Source organism: Trachurus japonicus, chromosome 13 (assembly GCF_045865225.1).
Source record: "Trachurus japonicus isolate A0001 chromosome 13, Traja_1.0".
Lineage (NCBI taxonomy): Eukaryota > Metazoa > Chordata > Actinopteri > Carangiformes > Carangidae > Trachurus > Trachurus japonicus.
In genome coordinates this window covers 26015064-26035700 of record NC_140919.1, presented here as the reverse complement: position 1 = coordinate 26035700, position 20637 = coordinate 26015064, and the positions used below count along the sequence as shown (strand labels likewise).

The following is a 20637-nucleotide window of genomic DNA, read 5'->3' as shown; positions in this document are numbered from 1 at the left end:
AGTTCCCGGACACATGGACGATGCTGTACCGGGATCAGGACCGGAGGAGGAGCGGCTCCACAACTCTGGCGCAGCACCACATGGATCATGATCGAGGAACAGCTGATGCTCCTGATAAACATGAAACTTACAAAACCAAACTATATCAGACTCTGCCTTAAACGTACCCTTGATCACATATCTGCCAGTTCAGACCTCAGCTCCACTCTGCTCAGTGTCAAACAGGAAATATATTTTATTATTGAAGAGAAAACGGTCACTGCCTTCAGTCGCGCTGCCTCACAACAGAACTCAGTGTGTTTAATTGAGATTGACATCATAATGATTTTAGTTCACGTTTAATCCAAGTGGTCGGATTTCAGTTTTGTTTATAATGTGGAAAAGATCAAAACTTGTTGAACAAGTTCTCTTGATCATGTTGTGTGTGTGTGTGTGTGTGTGTGTGTTTATCTCCATGTGTAAACAGGATAATAGTCTAAGTTCATGTATTAAGATATACGTATATACATCCATCTTGTTCTTACATGTTTGTATCTCGTTCACCAGGATTCACATCCTGTAAAAGTTCTTATGTAAAATGTCTTGAGGAGCGCAGACGCTCGGAGAAAAGCTGATATATTTTAGTTTTAGAAACAGCTGTATGACCTTCACTCTGCGACCAGATGTGTCGCTGCAGCAGAGTGACAGGTGTTTGATAAGTGTAACAGAGTTTAGTTTGTGTAGTGATTTAACTCTTAGTGTGCTGACACCTTTTAGCTCCCCTCAGCACTCTGCTGCAGTCAGACCGTAGTTTCTTATTCTGACCAATAACAGATGTGTCGGTGAAACACATCAGTGCCTTGTTTGAGGACCGGGGTTTCGTCCTCTGCTGTTTGTTCCATATGACACACAACCCACGAACTGTTGTCTCTGATCCATCCTGTGTATTTATTAGATAATTTATACATTAACGATGATACTGTACGCTGTCATACCTCTGTTTGTACATACACCCCCCTGCAGGGTCGTCAGTGTAAATACATTCTGTCTTGTACAAAAAAAACAAAAAAACATTCAAACATCTGTATGAAATAAAGTTGATGTCTCCACTGTGCAAACAGCTTCTTCTCCTGTTTTTTTTTTTTTAGATCATACACAAGCCAGTGAGAATAAAAACACCACTGCTTCATTACACACTGCATAGAAAAATAGAAGATGCAGCGTTGAGAGCCTGGAGCTCCAGAAATATTTGATTGATTGATTCCTTTATTATTATTTTTATGTGTCACATGAAAACGAAATTTAGTTTCACACATCCACCACTCAGTGATTCAGTGCTATATAGGATACAACTACTATTTCATAATACTCTGAAATAATGAATAGTTTAAATCTTCTACCAATTCACAAATTGAATAACTATCAGATTTGTTTGTTTATTGACGAGTTTATTTACAGGAACCAAGATCTCCCTGTCACTTTTCAAAATTTCTTTACCTTCACTTATAATGTACATTCTCACCGCACTAGACACAGTAATAATCTTACTCTATATTTACCCTTCACCCGCACATCACACCATCAGTTTAATATGACTTATAGAGAGGTCCTATGTTTTGGAATGGACTACCTCCTTCACTAAGATCCATTTCTTCTTATTCACTTTTTAAAAAGCAGTTAAAAATACATCTCAACTTCTCTTGAATTTCCCGCTCTTTCCTCTCTCTCTTTCGCTCTCTCCATATCCCACATCCTTACTTTGTCTTTTTATGAGTTTAATTAATTAATTTTTTGTATATTATCTCTCTTGTCTTTATTTGTTACCGAATCACTTTGCACTCTATTTCTTTATTTTTTTCTCATTTCTGTTCATTTTTGCTCATATAACATTGATTATGTATGCACTTTATCTCTTTTTTTCCTTTGTTTATTTGTTAGCCATTGAAATTTGTCTTGTTGTAATTTGTTATAGGGGTGGAACCTATGTACAAGCCAACCAGCTTCGTTCCCTCCTTGCACCATTGAAATTTGTGTGCTAAATAAATAAACTCTAAACTCTAAATCAAAAGTCCTTGGGAAAAAAAAAAAAAATTCACAGCTCAGTAAAAGTTGATTGTACTGTAATATGTCAAAAAGTAAAAAGGACATTACACTACTAAATGTATACATGTGCACCAGACCCTTGAAACTCATTCAGGTGCCGTCAGTTTCTTGTGTTCTTGAGACGCTGCCTTCTACACCTTCATCTGTCCAGCTGTGTTGAACCAGGACTCTTCTTAGAGCTGAACAGCTGGGGGAGAAGAGCCTTGGTCAGAGGGGTAACCCAGAACCCAAAGATCACTCTCCAGATATCCTATCCAAACCACTACTGCAGCCCACCATCAATCTGGGCTATATGAAAGAAAAGCCTCTCCTCAGTGAAAGACTGCATAGAGCAGAGGTGCCAAACATGTGGCCCGTACAGTCAATATCACTATAAAGTGCCTTTGAGACTTCCCCATTTCCAAAAAAAAAAGCTGAGATTTTCCATGTAACTTCATATTTATTGTATTAAGTAGATGTTATGCTATTAGAAATGCATGATGGTCAAGCTCCCACACTTTTTAGAAATTAACTGAAAGCAAACAAAGTATATGCAAACAGCGAAATATGTCCACCCTGTCATGGACACATTCAAAGTAGAATAAATACATTGTAATTACATAGTGATTATAAAATATACATTTTTAGAAAGCTTTTTAGTCCCTTTCTCAACACTATATTTTAGTTAATGGGAAAAGTATTTGGATATTAATGAAATGATGGCAAACTCTTTGTTTCTCTATAAAATCTGCGAGAATTGCACTTTCTTTTCTAAATAAAATCTAACAGCAATGATATCTGGTCAAACTTTCAAACAATTCTATTTGGCCCTCTTTTGTTTATAACAGAATCACACAAAAGGTTTAAATAACTGACGGGGTGGACAATGACAGGGTGGACATTGGGCATGACAGGGTGGACACTCATAAATGCAATAAATCTAAAAGAAATGATGTTTAAAAAAATGTCAGAGGTCTTTTTCCCATATAGGGGGAAACCAGTTGAACAATTGAATCTTCTTGTATTTCTCAGTTTTAGTTTTCTCTTTTGCAAGCTGTTTTTTCAGTTTCCTCTTCGAACTCCTTCGAATGCTTTCCCCTTGACACCGTTGCCTGAAACACAATTTGTAATAATATCACCAAAAAAGTCCATATTGTCCACTCTTACTATGTACAGTACAGCATGTACTGTTATAAAATATATAGTAGTGTGTAACATTATCAGCATAAGGCCAAAATTATGCACATGTCCTTCCTGTCATGAACCATGTCCACCCTGTCATGGGAGGTTTACATTACTGTACTGACAGGGTGGACAGTGACAGGGTGGACATTTTAAGATAATTTTAGTATTAAATGAGCACATGGTGGACCTTCAGTTAGCAACATGATGCAGTTAGCAAGCTGACTGTGTACTTTTTAACAAATATGTTTCAAATTTTTGAAAGGTATTTATATTAATTGATATTTCACTATGACAGAGTGGACATGTTAAGCTTGACAACATCCAACTGCACACATAATACGAGAACAAATACAAAATATATGTGTAAATACTTACTTTGCAACTAGCCACTGTGTCAGGCTCCATTGAAGAAAGACAAAATGATGGTAGTAATGTCACTGAAAACATCATAGGGTTTCTTAAAGGGGCAGTTACCCCAAAATGACAGGGTGGACAGCGATTTCAGGGACACACACAAAATGTTCAATATAATTATGAAAATAGAATATACATGATCAAACTTACTGTTTTTCTCAAATAGGCTGTTGTGGACAATAAAACCATGTAAAAAAAAGTTTTAATTTAGTATCATTTAAGCACTTATTACACACGCTGTAGTTAGCAGAGCACTGTGTGGGACATGCCAAAATCACGTACATCCAATGCAAGAAAACGGTATAAAATAAAGGGAACATATTTTAAGTGAATTATAATTATACCAATAGCCTATGTGAGTAAATGTTTGGCCATTTATAATAAGACCTCAGAGTTTCATTATTTTGCTACATTTTCATGATGACTGAGTGATTCTGATGAGGACACCAAAGGCACTCCATAGTGATATTGACGTGAAAATTACATTAAAGACAGAAGCATAATATTGTTGAAATTTCACATGTTTTTCTCAAGAAATTTCAGGTTGTTTATAATATGTTTTGTAAAAGGATAATTCATTAAATGTAAACATCTTAATAATGTACTTCTTTGCACTAAAACAAAGATAAAAGTTGAGAGGTATTGTTATTTATAGGTTTATTTATGCTTTATTATGCTCTTATTTTACCGGTCCGGCCCAAGTGAGAAGATCAATTTGCGCTGAGTGTTGCCCCTGATCTAAAATGAGTTTGACACCGAGTTGGCATAGACTAGAGTCACTCACAGCCTTCAGGTGAGGGTTTGGTCCATAGACGGTAAAAAAAAAAAAAATAGTTTGGTCAGAGTGAGACGTAGAAGGACTTTGGTTTGGTCCTCCCAGCTGCAGGGGGCAGTAGCAAAGCACACGGACATCTATGGTGTGCGCGCGCATGCATAGGGAACATACGGGTACTTCTTCAAATTGCGCTTGTACAACGCTTGCGTATCTTTCAGGCGTAGGTTCCCTTGTGCTTAGAGGAAGTAAATACGTAAACGCAGCGTAACCGTCGTCTGTGAATTCCCACCGATGTGCGCTCATCGTGTGGCCGCCGTCGTTCGTCGTGCAGCTTCACGAGAGCAGATCAACACAACTCTGCACCGGGAAACTACTTTAAACCATTGAACGAGAAATGCCGTGGTAGTCGGCTGTGTGAGAAATAAGGTCGTCGTTTACGTCAGGAATTTGCCGTGGGATCGGAGGCAGCGAGGTTTGTGGTGTTTTTCTCTTTGTTCGCCAACAGTTAGTCGTTAGCCGGTGTGCTAACTGGAGCTAACTTACCGCTGCAGTCGTGTTTGGCCTAGTCAGAAACTAGACTAAAAAACATGGGCTAATGTTTCCCAAACTTGGTGTCTGACTCATTTGAAAGTATCCGCCAATTTGACCTAACTCTTAAGAATTGACCGACTGAGTAGTACATTTAATCTGGTGTTTTTAAAGTCTAGTTCAATGGTTGGAAATGCGCCGAGCGGAAGCCATGTTGTTAACATGGTTGATCGTAAAAGTATCAATGGGTTTTTGCATTTACCTGGATCAATTAACGTTTTCTGTTGTACTCTAAGCCGAGTGCCAACTTGTGGCACGCAAACACAATTACTTTGTTCTAACAGTTTATAAGCTTAGTTTGTATATATTTTTTGTAGTTTGTACTCTAATAACAAGTACGAGGTTTATCCAGCCAGAGGTCTCGTTGTGCCAATATAATACAGAGATTGACTAGTGGGGGAAGGTACTACGTGTTTTCTTTATAGATTTACAGACAAAAAACATTAAACTTCTCAAACGTGTGTACTGTTTTGGTCCTCAGTGGTGAGACACCATGGCAGCCACCTTCCCCTACAGAGGGGTCCCGGGAGGGATGCCCCCAGGTGTACCCCCTCCTGTACCAGTCCCAGACTACATGTCGGAGGAAAAGCTTCAAGAGAAAGGTAAGTTGAAAATTAACAACAACAAAAAAACTATTGTATTGTGTTATAAATGGAAACGAGAAACGTCCCTATGTTTAATTTCTCCTACTCTGCAGCAAGGAAATGGCAGCAGTTGCAGGCCAAGCGATACTCTGAGAAGAGAAAGTTTGGCTTTGTGGATGCTCAGAAGGAGGACATGCCGCCCGAGCATGTCCGAAAGATCATCAGGGACCATGGAGACATGACCAACAGGAAATTTCGCCATGACAAGAGGGTCTACCTTGGGTAAAAAATGAATTGTACAATACTAGGTGGAAATATAAGTCACTGGACGTTTCATTGAAAAGATGTTTTACCCTTTTGCTCTTTGTTTGATATCACCACTGCTGTAGCTCATCCTGTATCTTACCTTGTGCTTGACAGTGCCCTCAAGTACATGCCCCATGCAGTGCTGAAGCTGCTGGAGAACATGCCCATGCCCTGGGAACAGATCAGAGACGTGCCAGTCCTCTACCACATCACTGGAGCCATTTCCTTTGTGAATGAAATCCCCTGGGTCATAGAGCCGGTCTACATCGCCCAGTGGGGGTAAGAGACAGTGTATTGTTGAGTGTTGTTGAAGGATATTGAGACGTTTGTAGTTGCATAGTACATTGGGCGCAATTGAATTTATAATCGATATCTCGTATCTTCTCCTCAGCACCATGTGGATCATGATGCGTCGTGAGAAGCGTGATCGGCGGCACTTCAAGCGGATGCGATTTCCACCATTCGATGACGAGGAGCCGCCGCTGGACTATGCAGACAACATCCTCGATGTCGAGCCACTGGAGGCCATTCAGATGGAGCTGGACCCCGAGGAGGATTCCTCAGTTGCCGAGTGGTTCTATGAGCATCAACCCCTCAAAGATACCGCAAAGTAAGTCATACCACGCTCACAAACCGATGTGAAGTTCAAGCATAATCTAAGCAGAATCCACCAAGCAATAATTTATTTGTACTCTCCTTAGGTTTGTGAACGGCACCACCTACCGTCGCTGGCAGTTCACGCTGCCCATGATGTCCACATTGTACCGTCTGGCAAATCAGCTGTTGACAGACTTAGTGGATTTCAACTACTTTTACCTGTTTGACCTCAAGGCCTTCTTCACATCCAAGGCCTTAAACATGGCCATCCCCGGGGGTCCAAAGTTTGAGCCGCTGGTCCGGGACATCAACCTCCAGTAAGGGCCTCCTCAATTTAAGAAATCATAGAGCCATATAAGTTCTTTTTTTCTTTTGTTATCCCAGACAAAACATTAAGAAAGAATAGAGACTGGATGATTTGTTCCTGAGCTGATTGTTTTCTTTTTCTCCCACAGGGATGAAGACTGGAATGAGTTCAATGACATCAATAAAATCATCATCCGACAGCCAATCAGGACAGAGTACAAAATTGCTTTCCCGTACCTGTACAACAACCTGCCGCACCACGTCCACCTCACTTGGTAAGGGGAAAACAAATTTGTCCGTCTTATAGAGGTAGTTCAATTAACAGTTTTCCAAATTAGACAAAAAATAGATCAGATGTTACTCATGTAAAATGTCTCTCTACTTGTTCTTGTCTTTAATAAATCTGAGATAACATTTGTCACATTGACTTTGAGAAATGTATCAATATGGCTTTACCTCTACAGGTACCACACACCGAATGTGGTGTTCATCAAGACAGAAGATCCAGATCTTCCTGCTTTCTACTTCGACCCGCTGATCAACCCCATTTCACACAGGCATTCTGTCAAGGTAACTGTGGCAGATTATCCACCTCACACCTTTGACACCTGAGAACAGAGAGATAAAAACTCCTGAACACATTCAAAGCTTTGAAAGATGTCCTCTTACAAAGGCGCACTCGCATTGGTCTGCTTGCCCGTGCGTAAGAACTGGAGGAACATTAAAATGAATGGTGGCTTCTCTATTACTGGCTGCAGCTGCAGTTGGTCGTTCACCACTCAGATATTTGATTTCTCACAGGTTATAAAGTATGGTTTGCCATACCTGTTGCTGTTTTCATCTCCACTCGTAACTAATTCTAATCCTAATCCTTTTTCCTGCTGCCCTTTTAGAGCCAGGAGCCGCTGCCTGATGACGATGAGGAGTTTGAGCTTGCTGAGTATGTGGAGCCCTTCCTCAAAGAGACCCCACTCTACACAGACAACACAGCCAACGGCATCGCCCTGCTGTGGGCACCGAGACCCTTCAACCTGCGATCAGGCCGCACAAGGCGTGCCATTGATATCCCCCTGATCAAGAACTGGTGAGTCCACTACATGATGCACCTACCTCAGCGACTGAATGAGACACGCTAAACGGGGGATGTTGAATTGTTTTACAGGTATCGTGAGCACTGCCCTGCAGGACAGCCTGTGAAGGTGCGTGTGTCATACCAGAAACTGCTGAAGTACTATGTGCTCAACGCTCTGAAACACAGACCACCCAAAGCCCAGAAGAAGAGGTAAATGACACTTTATTTTGATTTACATGCTGATCTACGTTTTGATTCAAGCCATTTTCCTAAAATCATCATCTAGTTGTTTCCTGTAAAGGTAAAGGTAAAGGTACTTTTATTTGTCACATATACAGCTAGTGCAGTGAAAGTAAAGATTTTCTCACTTTTGTCTTTCAGGTATCTGTTCCGCTCTTTCAAGGCCACCAAGTTCTTCCAGTCCACCAAGCTGGACTGGGTGGAGGTGGGCCTGCAGGTGTGCAGACAGGGCTACAACATGCTCAATCTGCTCATCCACCGTAAGAACCTCAACTATCTGCATCTGGACTACAACTTCAACCTGAAGCCTGTCAAGACGTTGACCACAAAGGTACGCGCTCCAGAGGAGATCATCTCGTGGTTTGGTTGTTTTCTGTTGCAAGATAATCAGAATTACCTTTTCAATAATCCGTTCTTGTCCGTGTCCCACAGGAGCGAAAGAAGTCAAGATTTGGCAACGCCTTCCATCTGTGCAGGGAGGTGCTGCGTCTCAGCAAGCTGGTGGTGGACAGCCACGTGCAGTACAGACTGGGAAATGTTGATGCTTTCCAGGTCAGTTCAGATTTATACACTTGCACATGACTCACATTTCCTTCAGAAAATCCAAATTTTACCATAACCGATTGGACAAATACAGTAGAACCACGGAGAACAATGTTGAGATATTAATGATTTTTCAGGAATATTTCACTTTTGTAGCCTTTGTCCTCTTAAGTGCCGTCATTTTTTAATTTTGTTTTCAGTGCTGGTCCTGTTGTAACTAGTTAGATGTGGGTTTTGAGGTTATTTTAAATGTAAATTTCTCACTTCGGTTAATCTCTTAACCATGCCTCTGTATTGTAGTTGGCCGATGGACTGCAGTACATCTTTGCTCACGTGGGTCAGCTGACGGGCATGTACCGCTACAAGTACAAGCTGATGAGACAAATCCGAATGTGCAAGGACCTGAAGCATCTCATCTACTACCGGTTCAACACCGTAAGTACTCACACTGTGTAGTCGGTCTGCAAACTGTTAAGATAAAAAATAATTACATAAGTGTCTGTAGAAAAATGTAGAGTCACACACACTCTTTGTGCCTGAAGGTTTACTTCATGCTCTGACCTCTCTATGTGTACATGCTGCTTTGGTTAGGGTCCAGTTGGCAAGGGTCCAGGCTGTGGCTTCTGGGCTCCAGGCTGGAGAGTGTGGCTGTTCTTCATGAGGGGCATCACGCCGCTGCTGGAGAGGTGGCTGGGAAATCTGCTGGCCAGGCAGTTTGAAGGTATGCATGTGCATTTTTGTTATGTTTTTATTATTTGAGAAACAAATGGTGTGACATGAGCATCCTGAGAGTGACAGATACAAACTTCACGGGACTGAGCAAACGTGTTTCACTTCAACAGGACGTCATTCCAAGGGCGTAGCCAAGACTGTGACCAAACAGCGTGTGGAGTCTCACTTTGACCTGGAGCTGCGTGCCGCGGTGATGCACGACATCCTGGACATGATGCCCGAGGGGATCAAACAGAACAAGGCCAGGACCATCCTGCAGCACCTCAGTGAGTCGTGGAGGTGCTGGAAGGCCAACATCCCCTGGAAGGTCAGTGCATCACAGATCGGCACATTGTGGAGTTTAGGATTTGTTTGATTCCTGTATCAAGGAAAAGGACTGCCTGAATTGTTCAAGTCTCATGAAGTGCTTCAAGAATAGTGTCATTTAGACTCTGCTTTAGCATTCACTACTTGAAAATGATTGTAGTGTTTGTTTTTGTATTTTTTCTTATTCCTTTTGCTTCACACTACACCTGGTGATCCAGAATTAGTTGTGGCTAGAATGAACATTTTCCTTTAACATAAAAATCCTTTCATTTTCAATACATCAGTTTCAGAATTCTTTTTTTTCTTTAAAATAATATTTATATATATATATTTCCCTCTATCATTCCAGGTGCCAGGCCTGCCCACTCCCATTGAGAACATGATCCTGCGCTACGTGAAGGCCAAGGCCGACTGGTGGACCAACACAGCCCACTACAACCGTGAGCGAATCCGTCGTGGCGCCACCGTAGACAAGACGGTGTGCAAGAAGAACCTGGGCAGACTGACCCGTCTGTACCTGAAAGCTGAGCAGGAGAGACAGCACAACTACCTGAAGGTAACACCAACAGAATCTACTTTCCCGTACATTAAAAGTTGTATTTGAGAAATCATAAATCAGTATATACAGTGCGGTAATTGCCTTTCTAAAAACTGAGTTTGAATAATTTCTGGGCTTCTCTTTTCCTTGAGTGAACTCCTCCTACAAAGGCGCACTTGCATTGGTCTGCTTGCCTGTGCGTAAGAACTGGAGGAACATTAAAATGAATGGTGTTTTTATTCATTAGTGGCTGCAGCTGCAGTTTCTCCTCTTCACCATTCAGACATAGTTTTTTAATAGTTATAGTTTATACTTTTCCTTCATTCACATCATTAGCTTCTTTTCATCAACCACATCTATATTTGCTAATAAAAATATAGAAATGCTCAAGTTGATGAACTAGTGTAACTGTTCATGCTGCTTAAGAGTTTTGAGTTTTTCTTTTTTCCATATTTTCATTGACGTGTCCATCTACCACCAACAGGACGGCCCATACATCACAGCTGAAGAGGCGGTGGCCATTTACACCACCACGGTGCACTGGCTGGAGAGTCGGCGCTTCTCCCCCATCCCCTTCCCCCCTTTGTCCTACAAACACGACACCAAGCTGCTCATCCTGGCCTTGGAGAGGCTCAAGGAAGCATACAGGTAAACATGATGAGGACTTGGACCACTTGATTAGTGGGCGTTTATTCATGCCAGGCAACACAGCTGTGTTGAGTATATGTATTTTCTGCTTTATTCAGTTTGTCTCTGTGTCTCCTAGTGTCAAGTCTCGTCTGAACCAGAGTCAGAGGGAGGAGCTGGGGCTGATCGAGCAGGCGTACGACAACCCTCACGAGGCCCTGTCCAGGATCAAACGTCACCTGCTGACACAGCGAGCCTTCAAAGAGGTAAGCACATGCAAATACATATACCTCTTTTAAATTTGAATTTGCAGAGTTTCAAGTTTCTGATTTTAAACCCGTATGGAGTTGGTAACAGAGAACATTGATTGAAAATACATTTCTTTTCTTTTATTGAGGTCAGTTTGCAAACAATTTTGAGAAACATGGAGAAACATTTGGATTGTTGGCAAGAAAAACATAACCTCAAACCGCAAATTAGTTTCAAGGCCTCATTTACAAGTGATTTTTTTAATTGTTATTATTATATTAACTTTGCTGTTATCATGTTTCTTCTTGCACATAATTTAAATCCCTCTCTCAGTCTTGAAATGTTTTCTTCTTTTGCAGGTGGGTATTGAGTTCATGGACTTGTACAGCCATCTGGTGCCGGTGTACGATGTGGAGCCCCTGGAGAAGATCACCGACGCCTACCTGGACCAGTACCTGTGGTACGAGGCAGACAAAAGACGTCTTTTCCCACCATGGATCAAACCTGCCGACACAGAACCTCCACCCCTGCTCGTCTACAAGTGGTGCCAAGGTCAGACTTCAGTTAGATAATGACTAACAGAGGGAGAGTTACTCTGTGACGTCTGATTATACCTTAAGTGGAACTGAATTGCCACATTTGTATAGTCTCCAAATCTACTAGCCACATTACCGCTTTACTTATAAGATTTTTCGTTTATTACCCTCAGGCATCAACAACTTGCAGGACGTGTGGGAGACTGCTGAAGGCGAATGCAATGTGATGCTGGAGTCCCGCTATGAGAAGATGTACGAGAAGATCGATCTGACCTTGCTCAACAGGCTGCTGCGTCTTATTGTCGACCACAACATCGCTGACTACATGACCGCCAAGAACAATGTGGTCATCAACTACAAAGTAAAGACACTCGTTCATTTAAGATCAGATGAATTCCTGTTCATACATGATTCCTTAAAATGTGCAAATAAGTCATTTTGATCTTTGTGTTCAGACCTGCTTTATTTTATTTTTAAACATTAAATTGAATTTGTAATGCATTTAAGGTGTATTTTATGGATATTTAATATAAAATGTTCTCATTGCTGTCTAGGACATGAACCACACAAACTCGTATGGCATCATCAGGGGGCTCCAGTTCGCCTCCTTCATTGTTCAGTACTACGGCCTGGTGATGGACCTCCTGGTGTTGGGTCTGCACCGTGCCAGTGAGATGGCCGGCCCGCCACAGATGCCCAATGACTTCCTCAGTTTCCAGGACACGGCCACGGAAAGTGCTCACCCAATCCGTCTGTACTGCCGCTACATCGACCGCATCCACATCTTCTTCAGGTGAGACTGACCAAAATCTAAAGCAACGCTTTCAAACTTGTCATGTTTTGTCTGTCAAAACGGTGAAGAAGAGTGAGAGGAAATTTAAAAAAACAATCTTTCTCCTCCAGGTTCTCTGCTGACGAGGCCAGGGATCTGATTCAGAGGTATTTGACTGAGCACCCGGACCCCAACAATGAGAACATCGTGGGTTACAACAACAAGAAGTGCTGGCCCCGTGATGCTCGCATGAGACTGATGAAGCACGACGTCAACCTGTGAGTTCCACCATAAGACTGTGTAAACTAGTTGTGGTTTACTGTAATAAGTATTATTCTGTGTTGAATATTATTATTTGGGGCAGAACAGTTGCAGGTTTTTAAAATGCTTTGCCTCTTTGCAGGGGGCGTGCCGTGTTCTGGGACATCAAAAACCGCCTGCCCAGGTCTGTGACCACTGTCCAATGGGAGAACAGCTTTGTGTCAGTCTACAGCAAAGACAACCCCAACCTCCTCTTCAACATGTGCGGCTTCGAGTGCCGAATCCTCCCCAAGTGCCGCACCAGCTATGAAGAGTTTACTCACAAAGACGGCGTCTGGAACCTTCAGAATGAGGTGAGGGAGAAAAACAGATTGCAGAGCTGTGTTTGTTCATAGAAACTAAAATATACCAACACACAATTGATCCTTGTATCTTTTGAAAAATCCTAACTGTTTTGTTTTTCATGTTGTGTAGGTAACCAAAGAGAGGACAGCTCAGTGTTTCCTGCGTGTGGATGATGAATCGATGCAGCGCTTCCACAACAGAGTGCGTCAGATCCTGATGGCCTCAGGATCCACCACGTTCACAAAGGTCAGCAGACAACTTCATCTCAAAAAACTAGCATCTAGAACTGGGATGGGTCGATGAACAAGTAACACAGGGGATAATTACCATGTCAGAATAATTCAACAAATCGTGCCCTTACTCCCAGATCGTGAACAAGTGGAACACGGCTCTGATCGGCCTGATGACGTACTTCCGCGAGGCCGTGGTGAACACCCAGGAGCTCCTGGACCTGCTGGTGAAATGTGAGAACAAGATCCAGACCCGTATCAAGATCGGCCTCAACTCCAAAATGCCCAGTCGTTTCCCTCCTGTCGTCTTCTACACCCCCAAAGAGCTGGGTGGCCTCGGCATGTTGTCCATGGGCCACGTGCTCATCCCACAGTCAGACCTGAGGTAAGTCGGCCTGCCTACAGTCTGTGTTTGACCCCTAACCTTCACCTTAACTGTCATCAAGCTGCGGCGCCACGTCTAATGGTCATGTTTCTGTACACAAGGTGGTCCAAGCAGACGGACGTGGGCATCACCCACTTCAGGTCTGGAATGAGCCACGAGGAGGATCAGCTGATTCCCAACTTGTATCGGTACATTCAGCCGTGGGAGAGCGAGTTCATCGACTCTCAGAGAGTCTGGGCCGAGTACGCTCTCAAGAGACAGGAGGCCATCGCCCAGAACAGGTGAGACGTCTTCAGAGAACTGGGGGGTTTATTGTACGGCCACCGTTGTCCTCTGACTTTTGAGTAATTGTTTTAAAGAAACAAGGTGAGGCAACTCAAGGTGTTCTCTGTGTCTTAGGCGTCTCACCTTGGAGGATCTGGAGGACTCGTGGGACAGAGGAATCCCACGTATCAACACACTCTTCCAGAAGGACAGACACACGCTGGCTTATGACAAAGGCTGGAGAGTCAGGACAGATTTTAAGCAGTACCAGGTATGACGGAGACACTCCGGATGTGTTTAGGGATTAAAGTATGTGTCTTGTATAATCATATAATTTCTTTAGTAATTTAACCCAATAATACAAAGGCCTTAAAGCCTTGTTTGTGAAGGTTAAGTTTGTCTAGAAGTTTGAGCCAAATGTACTTTGTCATCCCAAGATGTTTTATTTTGACTATGAACACCAACGTGTCTTGACGTTACGTGTTTTGCTTGAGCACAGGTGCTGAAGCAGAATCCGTTCTGGTGGACCCACCAGAGGCACGACGGCAAACTGTGGAACCTGAACAACTACCGCACAGACATGATCCAGGCTCTTGGCGGAGTGGAGGGCATCTTGGAGCACACTCTCTTCAAAGGCACTTATTTCCCCACCTGGGAGGGTCTCTTCTGGTGAGAGCGCTTTGACACTATGAGAAGGTTTTGGGAAATGACAGAACAGCAAAAAATCAAAATCACGACCAAAACACTTGGATGGATGTGTGCCAACTGATTTGATTTACTCATAATAAAGTGAATTTAATCATCAACTGTGTTTTTGGGTTTCAGGGAGAAGGCCAGTGGCTTTGAGGAGTCAATGAAATGGAAGAAGCTGACGAATGCCCAGAGGTCTGGTCTCAACCAAATCCCCAACCGTCGCTTCACACTTTGGTGGTCACCTACCATCAACAGAGCCAATGTTAGTACAACCAGCAGTTCAGAAATATCCCTCATAAGATTTAAAATCACTGATGTGAGGTGTAAATTTATTAAAACTTCTGCACTGGACTAATTCTGGTTTATTGTTCTCTCTAGGTGTATGTGGGTTTCCAGGTGCAGCTTGACCTGACAGGAATCTTCATGCACGGAAAGATCCCCACGCTGAAGATCTCCCTCATCCAGATCTTCAGGGCTCACTTGTGGCAGAAGATTCATGAGAGCATCGTCATGGATCTGTGTCAGGTAGGTTCTGCTCTTCTGCAGTCCAAAGGTCGTAGGTTCTGTGGATAACCAAACTTGTATTTTGAAATGTGACAAATTAAAGTCACGCAATTAAAGGCTTCCTCTTCCAACAGTGTGAACAACTATTGTTTCTTTTTATCTTAAGGTGTTTGACCAGGAGCTGGATGCTCTTGAGATTGAGACTGTGCAAAAGGAGACCATCCACCCCAGGAAGTCGTACAAGATGAACTCGTCCTGTGCAGACATCCTCCTCTTTGCATCCTACAAGTGGAACGTCTCTCGTCCGTCTCTGCTCGCTGACTCCAAGTATGATTGTTGAGCAATGTTTACAGAAAAAACACGTTTAATTTTTTGTGAACACCAAGACGATGTTCTGAGTGTTGTAATCAGTGATATTGAAAGTATTCACATATGTCTTTGCCTCATGAATAAAGTATTCTCCTCCTCACAGGGACGTGATGGACAGCACCACCACACAGAAGTACTGGATTGACATTCAGCTCCGCTGGGGAGACTACGACTCCCATGACATCGAGCGTTACGCCAGGGCCAAGTTCCTGGACTACACCACAGACAACATGAGTATCTACCCCTCTCCCACCGGCGTGCTCATTGCTATCGACCTGGCCTACAACCTCCACAGGTGAGGACTGTTTCCAGCATGTGACCAGGGACGATGGCAAATATTAGATTAGTTATTAAAACACACTTATCGTTATAGATTAGCCTTTGTCCACACGTCTGTAGCAGATAAACAAATGAATGGCTTTGTTAGGCTATTGAAGAAGGAGATTTTAGTCTGATATTTAAATTGATTATACGTGTCAGAAAATAGAGGAACGTTGTCAGACAAATGCTAGACAGCATTGGTGGGATTTTGCCATCCACTTGTTTATGTTCGTTAATGTGTGTGCAGCAGCCTAGAAAGCTTTCACACGAGCTTCCTAAGTCGTTGTAAAGGAATAACCCTGTCAACTTTCTACTCTTTGTTCTTCCTCTGCAGTGCGTATGGTAACTGGTTCCCTGGCAGCAAGCCTCTGATCCAGCAGGCCATGGCCAAGATCATGAAGGCCAACCCTGCGCTGTACGTGCTGAGGGAGCGCATCCGCAAAGGTCTGCAGCTGTACTCGTCAGAGCCCACTGAGCCCTACCTGTCCTCACAGAACTACGGCGAACTCTTCTCCAACCAGATCATCTGGTTTGTGGACGACACCAACGTCTACCGAGTCACCATCCACAAGGTGAGGGACGACGTGTTGTGGAATGGCTGCATCTTAATGTGAACGTGTCTGAATATATTGCTTTCATAGGGCTGAATTTAATTTTAATGTTTTTTTCTGTCCATCACAACAGACCTTTGAGGGTAACTTGACCACAAAGCCCATCAATGGAGCCATTTTCATCTTCAACCCCAGGACAGGCCAGCTCTTCCTCAAGATCATTCACACGTCTGTGTGGGCTGGACAGAAACGTCTGGGACAGGTACAACAATGCTCTCTTTCATCACTAGTTCTGCTTTTTGTGCTGTGGATCGTGTTTTGGAGGAAGACCTTTTACTGTCATTGCAGGATTATATTTGATCTGTGTTTTGTTCCATGTTTGTTTAGCATGTGCAGCGCCTTCAAGTTTGACTGAATCGTAATCATTGTTTTGATGTAAGAAAGTCAGGAGGAACTTCATTGAATGTCTCTGCCTTCCTAACTTCAGTATTCTCTTGTCTCTGTAGCTGGCCAAGTGGAAGACAGCTGAAGAAGTGGCTGCTCTGATTCGCTCCCTCCCTGTGGAAGAACAGCCGAAACAGATCATCGTAACCAGGAAGGGCATGCTGGACCCTCTGGAGGTCAGAATCCTATCTTGCCAAGGACTGCTATAACAACTACCAACCATGATGAGTGTAAATCATCAAATGCCAAATGCCCTTTGTTGTCTCTGTCCAGGTCCACTTGCTCGACTTCCCCAACATCGTGATCAAGGGCTCTGAGTTGCAGCTGCCTTTCCAGGCCTGTCTGAAGGTGGAGAAGTTTGGAGACCTGATCCTGAAGGCGACAGAGCCTCAGATGGTTCTTTTCAACCTCTATGATGATTGGCTCAAGACCATCTCGTCGTACACAGTGAGTTTCCCTCCGTCCCACCAGGGTTAAATAGAATATATCAATTTTATTTCACTGTATTGTTTCTCTGTGGAGGTTCTTCTGTAATATTTGTGGTTCCATGCATAAATTATAACATTATCAATTATGTTTTTATATTTACAAACAAAAGCAACAATTATAAAACAGATGTGGTTGTCAAGGGTACCTGTGCTGATTCAAGCAGGTTTCCCAACAGAACTCATTTCATCCCCCTACTCTCGGTGAACAGTTTGTGTTTGTTGCTCTGCTCCGTCTCTAGGCCTTCTCCCGACTCATCCTGATCCTCAGAGCGCTCCACGTCAACAACGACCGCGCAAAGGTGATCCTGAAGCCCGACAAGACGACCATCACCGAGCCCCATCACATCTGGCCCACACTCACCGATGAAGAGTGGATCAAGGTGGAAGTGCAGCTCAAGGATCTCATTCTGGCCGATTACGGCAAAAAGAACAAGTAAGTGTTTGGAATTCATATTCCTGAGTAAAAGCAAATATGCAGCGCAGGGAGATACTGTCAGTCTGTTGGGACGGCAGTTTTTAATTTTTCCCATAAAGTGTAATTTAAAAAGACGAGACATTTAACCTACAGTGTTTCCTCTCTTTCTCTTCAGTGTGAATGTGGCCTCCCTGACGCAGTCTGAGATCCGTGACATCATCCTGGGGATGGAGATCTCCGCTCCATCACAGCAGCGTCAGCAAATTGCCGAGATCGAGAAACAGACGAAAGAGCAGTCGCAGCTCACCGCCACGCAGACCCGCACCGTCAACAAGCACGGTGACGAGATCATCACCTCCACCACCTCCAACTACGAGACCCAGACCTTTTCATCCAAGACCGAATGGAGAGTGAGGTGTGCAGGCCGAGCTAAACCTCAGCATTTGTTTGGATGTTTGCTTTTTTTCCCCCTGTCACTTCCTTGACAGTCGAACAGTTGGTCTTAATGAACTTCGTCCTTCTCTTGTCAGGGCCATTTCTGCTGCCAACCTCCATCTCCGTACCAACCACATCTACGTGTCATCTGATGACATCAAGGAGACGGGTTACACCTACATCCTGCCCAAGAACGTCCTGAAGAAGTTCATCTGCATCTCAGATCTGAGAGCACAGGTACTATCCACAGTGTTAATCATCATTATCTCTGTTAGCAGACTCTAAATGAGTGTGAACTGTCATGTTAATGCAGAAACAAACTGTTTTTGTACATATTGGCCGTGTTCTGACTGTACGCTGGTATTTCAGATCGCAGGTTACTTGTACGGCACCAGCCCACCAGACAACCCCCAGGTGAAGGAGATCCGCTGTATCGTCATGGTGCCACAGTGGGGGACACATCAGACGGTCCACCTGCCCAACCAGCTGCCTGGACATGAATACCTTAAAGTAAGATTCATGTTTCCAGCTCATTATTCATTCATCATGGCTGATTTTATTAGTCGTACCAGCGAGTACCTTTTCTATCCCAGTCATTTTAAACGACTTTGCTCTGCTTCAACAGGAGATGGAGCCCCTCGGCTGGATCCACACCCAGCCAAACGAATCCCCACAGCTGTCTCCGCAGGATGTCACCACCCACGCCAAGATCATGGCTGACAACCCGTCTTGGGACGGAGAAAAGACCATCATCATCACCTGCAGGTTGGTTTCATTACAACACACAGCTGCTGTCCATCTGTATGTCAACTGCCACGATGTAGGAAGTTGTTTGAGATTTGCCAACAACAGTAAAACAAATGATGCGCTCACAGTTTATTTATAAAGCACATTTTAAAACAACCTTGGTCGACCAAAGTGTTGTACAGTTATAAAAAATACAGTATTATAATAATAAATAAAACGATACAAGGAATAGTGTGACAGGAAAATAGAACTGACTTTCCTGAATAATCAAAATCACATATACTGATTTCTTACTTTTCACTGCAGTATGAAATTAACTTACCGTTTACTTAAATGCATTTCACTTCTCGATTTCAGCTTCACCCCTGGCTCGTGCACGCTCACAGCCTACAAACTGACGCCCAGCGGCTACGAGTGGGGTCGTCAGAACACGGACAAGGGCAACAACCCTAAAGGTTACCTGCCCTCCCACTACGAGAGGGTGCAGATGCTGCTCTCTGATCGTTTCCTGGGCTTCTTCATGGTGCCTGGACAAGTCTCCTGGAACTACAACTTCATGGGTCAGTAGCCTTTTGTTTTCATCAGATGAAGTTTCTAAATTGTTTGGTTTACTTGTTATATCTTCAGGACTGCTTTTTGTTTTTATTGGTCAGAAATCAGCAGCATACATTGATATTTCCACTGTGTTGAAATGCACAATATCTTTTTATTAAAATGTTATTAAAAATCACTTTGTATACTTTACTTTGTCATAGAGCACATGCAGGATTGGCAGAACACGTGACTGTAAATAACCATTTTAACTTTTCTTGCGACAGGTGTGCGCCACGATCCCAACATGAAGTACGACCTGCAGCTGGCCAACCCCAAAGAGTTTTACCATGAAGTCCATCGTCCCTCGCACTTCCTAAACTTTGCCTCCCTGCAGGAGGGGGAGATCTACAACGCCGACCGAGAGGACATGTACGCTTGAGAGTCAAGACTCTGCTCTCAGCGCGTTTTTGTAGATAGCTCTACCAGAATCATGTGGAGCCGGTCCAGAACAGCCCTTGTAATATTTCGATTGAACACGTGCAACTGTGATGTTTTGAGATTTTTCTGTAAAGGCTTTAGGACATTTTAGAAATGTGTTGATTTTTTTTTTTTTTTTATTATTATATTTTCTACTAACATGTTTTGTTTTTCTTTGTCCCTACTCCGTCTCCTCCCTTGTTTCACACTCAGGCTGCTTTAAGCGAGCCTTTGACTTCTAGTACATTCAAGCATATGTGCATTTGTGTGTAGTTTCAGTACACAATACTTCAGTGTAATATTTGATAATTGACATTGTTTCAAAGAAAAAAAAAAGGGTAAAAATTTCCTTCCCCTTAGCTTTTTGAGAAATGAAATATGTATTTTGATGCCTGTTAATGCCATGTTACTATGTTGTACTGTACATCCTGTGGCATTGTAGCTTGGGTTTAAATAAAGATCACATTTTTTATAAATATTGCTCAAGTTACATCGTGATCGGCTTTTTTAATTTCTTTTTTTCCCCCAGCGTGCACATGTAGTATAAGCGCTCATGGTGTGTGAGGAAGTACAGGGGAACTTTTTTTTTTGGTGTGCTTCAGTATTCAGTCAGGCCAGAGGTCAATACAGCCTCCAGTGACACTGCATAGTTTGGCTTCTCTTTAGATACCAGAGACTTGCAAACGGAGCCTCCTTCTATTATAGGACTCTATACTTCCTATAAACCTGGTTAACATAAAGTC

At 43.1% G+C, this 20637-nt stretch overlaps 1 protein-coding gene across 1 annotated transcript; it reads left to right on the top strand.

The window, feature by feature from the left end:
* Positions 1-4595: 4595 nt before the first annotated feature.
* Positions 4596-20370, top strand: prpf8 (pre-mRNA processing factor 8). Its single transcript, XM_085795565.1, has 43 exons — positions 4596-4907; positions 5505-5625; positions 5721-5889; positions 6028-6192; positions 6305-6523; positions 6615-6827; positions 6966-7091; positions 7281-7386; positions 7710-7900; positions 7979-8098; positions 8270-8459; positions 8561-8680; positions 8972-9106; positions 9263-9392; positions 9514-9710; positions 10059-10265; positions 10732-10895; positions 11014-11140; positions 11483-11675; positions 11833-12020; positions 12214-12452; positions 12563-12709; positions 12835-13045; positions 13167-13283; positions 13405-13652; positions 13754-13933; positions 14052-14187; positions 14416-14585; positions 14742-14871; positions 14988-15134; positions 15280-15440; positions 15586-15777; positions 16138-16375; positions 16488-16616; positions 16861-16974; positions 17072-17245; positions 17526-17719; positions 17877-18116; positions 18232-18373; positions 18506-18646; positions 18762-18901; positions 19241-19443; positions 19702-20370. The coding sequence occupies exons 2-43, from the start codon at positions 5517-5519 to the stop codon at positions 19854-19856; spliced, it is 7017 nt and encodes a 2338-aa protein (XP_085651691.1). The 5' UTR covers positions 4596-4907; positions 5505-5516; the 3' UTR covers positions 19857-20370.
* Positions 20371-20637: the final 267 nt, after the last annotated feature.